Source organism: Lactuca sativa, chromosome 2, assembly GCF_002870075.4.
Source record: "Lactuca sativa cultivar Salinas chromosome 2, Lsat_Salinas_v11, whole genome shotgun sequence".
Taxonomy (NCBI): Eukaryota; Viridiplantae; Streptophyta; class Magnoliopsida; order Asterales; family Asteraceae; genus Lactuca; species Lactuca sativa.
In genome coordinates, this window is record NC_056624.2 from 135951509 (window position 1) to 135958884 (window position 7376).

General features: G+C 40.7%; 1 protein-coding gene across 1 annotated transcript; it reads left to right on the plus strand.

Moving 5' to 3' along the window:
* The first annotated feature begins 5862 nt into the window (after positions 1 to 5862).
* Positions 5863 to 6327, plus strand: LOC111884689 (uncharacterized). The gene has a single exon (XM_023881006.1). The coding sequence runs from the start codon at positions 5863 to 5865 to the stop codon at positions 6325 to 6327; it is 465 nt and encodes a 154-aa protein (XP_023736774.1).
* The last annotated feature ends 1049 nt before the right edge of the window (positions 6328 to 7376 follow it).

The window sequence follows — 7376 nt, forward strand, 5'->3', positions numbered from 1 at the left end:
AGGAGGGTAAAAAGTTCAGAAGAGCAGATTTTTCTTAAAAGACAAACACTTATACTCAACGGTTGCTTTGAACTCTATCATGGGACTAACTGAAGCCTACAAAGTTAACATTGTTGCCGATCATAAGTGCTTCTCTGATATGATAAAGTGGTACCTTATGGTCAAAAATACCCTTCTGAATTTGATGCCACGACTGTTCAAAGTGTGGAAGAGACAACAGTGAATGCTCTCCTTCCTAATTTGACATAAAGAGGGAGATTGGTGGGTTATTAGTATTGTGTCAAATATGTTTTGTACCGGTTTATTTATCTCGAGATGGGCCTGTTCGTTCTCGTGTTTTTTCATATATATATATATATATATATATATATATATATATATATATATATATATATATATATATATTGAATACATGTATTATTAAGGTTAACTTTTTGGTCGCCCTACCTAGCTCTTATAGAGAATTTCTCTCATTGAACTCTTCTAGAGCTATTATAATCAAAGCATTCGACACTATTTTGATCTATGTTCTTGTCATTTAATTCACGTTATTTACTATAGAATCTAGCGATCTTTGTTTTTATTCTTACAATTGGGTTTTGTGTTGATGCAAAGAGGGCATGTGATAGCCTACGCTTCGAGGCGGCTGAAGCCTCACGAGGTGAGGTACCCTACTCATGATATGGAGTTAGGGGCGGAAGTTTTCGCCCTCAAGATTTAGTGCCACTATCTCTATGGTGTTTGGTGTACCATCTACACGGACAATAAGCGTCTGAGATACCTTATGGATCAGCCTAATTGGAATACGAGGCAGAGGAGGTGGTTAGACGTAGTAAAGGGCTATGATTGTGAGATCTTGTATCATCCAGGCAAGGCCAATATGGTGGTCGATGCCTTGTGGCAGAGGGCAGTGAGTACCCCAATACGGGATGTATGCATGAGGATGACCATGATGACTCTAGTTTTAGAGATCATCAAAGGGGCAAGACGGAGGCCATAAAGGAGGAAAACCGGAAGCATGATCGGGTGATCATTCAGATTTCGACATATGATTTAGACAATAGAGGGCTTTTGACTCTTCATGGGCGAGTATGGGTGCCATATGTGGGTGGGGCCCGATGGATTTTGATGGAAGAGGCCCATAAATCGATATTTTCTATTCACCCGGGGGCTTCAAAGATGTATGTTGATTTGAAGCATAATTATTGGTGGCTATGTGTGAAAAGGGATGTGGCATGATTTGTGGAGCGATGCTTGATATGTCGGATGGTCAAGGTGGAGCACCAGTGCCCTCATGGCAAGTTGCAACATCTAGAGGTTCCCCTATAGAAGTGGGAGCAGATCACGATGGATTTCGTCACCAAGTTACTGAGGACTGGGAGGGGTGCTCACACTATCTGGGTGATAGTGGATCGTTTGACAAAGAGTGCTCACTTATTAGTTGTTAGTGAGAACTCTTCCGCAAAGAAGTTGGACGAGATTTATGTCCGTGAGGTGGTGGCTCGACATGGCGTGTCGACGTCCATTGTGTCTGACCGAGATTTGCATTTTACTTCCAGATTCTGGAAGAGATTTCATAAGGAGTTGGGTACCCGACTACATTTTAGTACTGTGTATCACCCGCAGACAGACATGCAGAGCGAGCACATGATTCAGACGCTTGAGGATATTATGCGCGCCTGAACTATTTATTTTTGTGGAAGTTAGGACTCCTATCTTTCGTTGGATGATTTCTTGTATAACAACAATCATCATGCCAGTATCGGTATGCCCCCGCTCGAGCTCCTTTATGGTCGGAGATGTCGGACTCCTATTTGTTGGGGCGAGGTGAGATAGAGGGTCATGGGGAGCTCGGAATTCGTACTCGAGACGAATGAGCTCATACAACAGGTTCGGTAGAGGCTTTTGACAGTGCATCATCGTCAGAAAATTTATGCGGATAAACGACGCTCAGATTTGGAGTTTCAGGTGGGGGATTTTGTGCTCCTGAAGGTGTCACCCTGGAAGGGTGTTATCCGATTTAGGAAATGAGGCAAGCTGGGCCCTAGGTTCATTGGCTCTTTTGAAGTATTGGCTCGTGTAGACAAGGTAGCTTACCATTTAGAACTACCGGAGGAGCTGAATCGGATCCATGACATTTTCCATGTATCCCAACTAAGGAAGTGTATAGCCGATGAGGCGTTGTGGTTCCCCTGGAGGATATTAAGTTCGATGATCATCTAAATTATGTGGAAAATCTTGTAGCCATTTTGGATTAAAAGGTGAAAGCCTCGAGGAATAAGGTCGTGAACTTGGTCAAAGTGCAGTGGCAACACCATAGAGGTTCGGAGTGGACTTGGGAACCGGATTTCGAGATGCGTGAGCAGTATCTTGAGCAGTTTCCGGAGGATGACTTTGGGGGAGATGTCTGATTTTAGTTGGGGGGGGGGGGGAATTGTAACATCCCAAAATATGGTATGTGATTTATTCTTGAATCTTTTCCTACAGTGTCAAAATTAGTCCTTAAAAGTGAAAAGTTGGTAAGCATAGTACGCTGGTGTATGCATGCGCCATGCATAATCATGGAGGACCACCTAGTATGATGGCCGTACTCATGGGTACGCTGGGCGTACTAGGCTCAGATGGAAAACCCAAATTTCGAGTTAGTCCCTATGTAAAGAACATTATGGTCTAATTTCTAGCCATGCTTATCAGCCTCAAAACCTCTCTAAAACCCTAATCTCGTGTTTGTGCCTTGTGTGGGTGTTTTTGCAAGTTTTGAGTATTTCTTGGCCCTTGTAGGTGAAGAAGGAGGTGATAGAAGAAGAGGAAGTTGCTAGCAAGCTTGGAGATCCAGAAACTTCCCACCTTTGTGCATCATTTTTAGGTGCAAAGCTTATACCTTGACTAGTGTTCCTCTAAATCTCCTTAGTTTAAGATCTATGAGCTTAAGTCCTAAAAGTTTGGACCTTTTTGAGTTTGGGACACTCCAGAGAGTTTAAGATGTCCATTCATGCATCTTAAGGTACCTAGACTGATAAAAATCCTTCTTTGATCTTTCCTTTTGATTCATGCATAAGTAATGTGGCTTGGAATGAATGAAATGATATTTTAGCCTCTTATAGCCATGAAAAGGCTTAAAGCCCAAGACTTTATGGATTAAGGGATTCCAAATAAGTTAGATCTGTAGTTGGAAAGATTGTCTTAATGGATTAAGACGTCCAAATGGTGGGCCTTTGGTCAAAGTTTGGGGTTTTGGGGCTGAGGGAAGGGCAAAATAGTCCTTTTTGCCCTTAGTGGGTTTAACTGTGGATTTTGGACTCGTGAGTAGTTGTGGAACTTAATTATTAATTAGGGTTAATTATTTTTCAGGTTAGGCGGAGTCTAGATCTGGCAGTTCGGGTGCTAGGTTTTTCATGTCATCAGTATTAGGTGAATCTCCTCACTCAATCTCACTTGTGTGGTAGAATAGTTGTATCTAAGATGACCAGTTGGGTCTTGCTGCTTTTACTATGTATTGTTGATTATATGTGATTAAGATTGTTGATAGTCTCCAGGTTGGCTGATAACCTATTGGGCATGCTGTTAGCTCATTGGGACTGCTGATAGTTCCCTGAATTGCTGATAATCCATAGTTGTTTATTTTATGTTGGTTGTTCATGATATTTTGGGGAACTCAGTAAGCTTTGTGCTTATAGTTATTGATTATATATGGCTGGTACTTCTGAGGACCGCAGGAAAGCGAAGGTCTGATTGTAAACACTCGCTGAGATGTTTGTTGGTGGGACGGATGTGAACTCTGATATTATGGAAATGAATGTTTTGAATAATTATGTATTGAAAACTTGTTTTGTGAAACCTTGATTTTGGTAACTTAAAAATGAAAATTTTGGTTTGAAATTTGAAGTGTTACAATTTGGGATCAGAGCCCTGGTTTGAGGGATTTGGATGAATCTATGGGTGATTGCAAACTCTAAATAAGGATCATAACATTTTAAGAACTTAATAAAGAAATGAAGACTTTTATAGGAGAAAAGCCCAAAGAAGCAATGTGTACAATCAACCGGCACTCGAGCAACAGTTTTCCAAAATACCTCAATTTACATTTTTAGTAATGTAGAGCAGATATGTTTATATCATGAGCTGATAAAATCGCATGCTAGCTAAAGGTAGGCTAAGGGATCTTGTAGAATTAGTATGAAATATTGCCTGATTTTAATGCCTTATCCTAGGAGTTCATTCTTGTGAGATTGAACCTATCCTTACTATTTTCTTGTGTATGCTACATAGTTGTGTATGGTTAGGATTTTATAGCCTTATAATGTGTGATTTAGCCTTTCTTCCTATTCCTTGTTTGGTTGTGGATTTGAGGAAGAGTCATTTATTCGAATGTCTATTCAGTCTCATACTATATATAATTGGCATGGACAAAGAAAATGGCGAGGACAGTGGAGGTCTCAGGAGGCAGAGCAGTGTTGGGAAGCAGTCTAGAGTTAGTGTCTAAATGCTTAGTAGTGGTCCCAAGGAACCTACAGGACAAGTTCTTAGCTGATGTGAAGAAGTGGAGTCATTGTGACTTAGGGTCTTTAAGGTGCGACTCGAAACAAAAGAAAAAGAAAAAAAATAAAAACTTAAAAGAATTTACCTCAATTCCTTGTTCCTTTTGAGTTATGATTTACAAAAACCGATATCATTGTTCCTCCGATTTACTGATTACTAACTTGGAAACAAAAGAAAAAGAAAAAAGAAAAGTTTACAAGAAATTATCAAATTACTTAATTAGAAATAACAAACCCATGAAAAACAAAAATATAGTTTAATGTTACCTTTGATTTCGAAACCTCAAGTTGTCAAGTAAGTAAGATTTTGAAGCTTCTTATTTCAAAATTTGATGGTTATGAATTCTGATTTTGAAGCTTCTGATTTCAATTTTTGATGGTTCTGAATTCTGATTTTGAAGCTTCTAATTTCAAAATTTGATGGTTCTGAATTCTTATTTTGAAGCTTATAAAATCGTTGGTATGCTTTATAAAAATTGAAATCATTGGTTACTGGTAGGCTTTAGAGTTTGGTAGGAAAGAAAAAGAATTAAGATTGCTATCTCTTATCAGTGAAGAAGAAGAAAAAGAAGTAAGAAGTGAATGTAAATCTAAGGAATAGAATCGATTGATAAGTGAACGTAAATCGATGTTACCATTCCTGTAATGATGGTTACTGTTACCCATGCACGCGTTATCAGTGAAGAAGAAACCGAAGAGTTTTTTTGTTTTCCAGAAAATTCAGTTCCTGCTCCCTCCTTTCTTGCTTGCTGGCGTCACCAGCTGATGTATGACAGAGGTAACCTAATTTTTTTGGGCCAATGCATGAACATAGTCTATTATAGATGCTAAAAAAAATTGGGCCCTCTAATTTTTTGGGCCCTGTTCTTGCTGAACCTACATTGGGTCGAACCTATCTACAAGCTTGGTGGTGATAACTGCTTCATTGACAGCCTTAGTAGATCAACCAATATCAAAACCTGCACATAAGGCGTATGGAATAACCAACATCAAAACATACGTACTTGTGATTCTAGATCTCCCAACATGAAATTATGAGCCATGGCGCGCTCTTTTCAAAGCCCATTGTATAGCTTATGGCGTTTTGGATCACATCGACGATACGTATGGCCCACCTAATCAACCCCCAACGAATATTGAATGGTTAGAGCTTGACTCCATGGTAACACTGTGGCTCTTTGGTTCTATCTCCCAAAACCTCATCACATTTGCCCACTCCAAACAAACCAACGCCAAACAAATATGGCTTGATATTCACTCCATTTTTCATGATGATCAAGAAGCCACTGCTATGTAATATGAGACAGAGCTCAGAAACATTCAAATGGGTGAACTTAATGTTCACGCCTACTGTGATAAAGTGAAGAAACTTGCTGACCTGCTGGAAGGCATCAATGAAAAAGTCAAACACAGGAACCTAATCTCGTATGCCCTTAAAGGGCTTTCCCCAAAATTCAAGAGTGTGGCCAACATCCTTCGTCACCGCAAGCCTATTCCCTCGTTCTCGGAGATGCGCACCACTCTCTCTGTTGAAGAAACCTATCTCGCCTCCTCCACTGTTAGCCCTTCCTGCCACACAAGTCACTCCTCTTCTCCTTCTCTTCTTCACGTCGACTCTTGTTCATCAAATCAAGGAAGAGGCTCGAACTCTAACCGTGGAAGAAATCAGTCTCGCAGGGGAGGGAATCACGCCTCCACTTATCATCGCCTACCTACAAGAAATCCAAATAGCTTTGGGAACCGTCAATATGGGTGGTTCTTTGTTCCGCCACCGACGATTTCTGCCTAGCCATGGGGCTTCTCCTCTCCTGGTTCACACGCATCAAATGTAGTCCAGTGGACTTCCACTGGTCCGAATTCCTCACAGCTAGCCCAAGGGTGGAACAGGCCTTATTTCAGCCAAAATGGGCTACTTGGCAGCAGGCCCACTTCGCCTTCTCCATCCAGCAGATTCTCTCCTGAGGCCCATCAGACTTCAAGCCAATCCCCTTCAGTCCAGCAACCTCCTTGGACTTGGCTTGGTGACATGGATCAACCTACCTCTCTCCCGACCATGTTCAGTACGATGACTCTCTCCGACCCGACACAAGGCGGATGGGTTATGGACATCGGGGCCACCGACCATGTCAACAACAACAACGCAGGTATACGCGATTCTCTTTGTAATTATCATAATAGGCCTCGTTCTATTTATGTCGGTAATGGATCTACAATTCCTGTCATGAACTCGGGACATACGACTTTCCCTATCCAAAACCCATACTGCCCCTTACACTTTCACAGGGTGCTCATAACACCCAACATCATTAAAAATCTCATCTCTGTCTGAAAATTTACTACACATAATAATTGCTCTATTGATTTTGATCCTTACGGTTTTATTGTTCTTGATTACCAGACACGCCGCCCTCTTATCCGCTATGACAGCTCCGGACCGCTTTATCATGTTACCAGATCCAGTAGTCACGCTTTTGTTTCCACTTCCTCATCCATTTGGCACCAAAGACCCGGTCACCCCGGCAATCAAGTCTTGAAGCAATTAGCATCTAATAGCTCGATTTCTTGTTCTTTATCAAAAAATAATGTTATTTGTCAAGCTTGTCAACTTGGCAAACACACTAGATTACCTTTTTATTTATCAGATTCTACTGTGTCTAAACCTTTTGAAATAATTCATTCTGATTTGTGGACATCTCCTATATCTAGTAATGGTGGTTTACATTATTATGCTTTATTTCTAGATCATTACACTCATCACGTTTGGGTGTACCCTCTTAAACACAAATCTCGAGTATTTGACAAATTTCTTCATCTCTTTAATATAATCAAAACCCAATT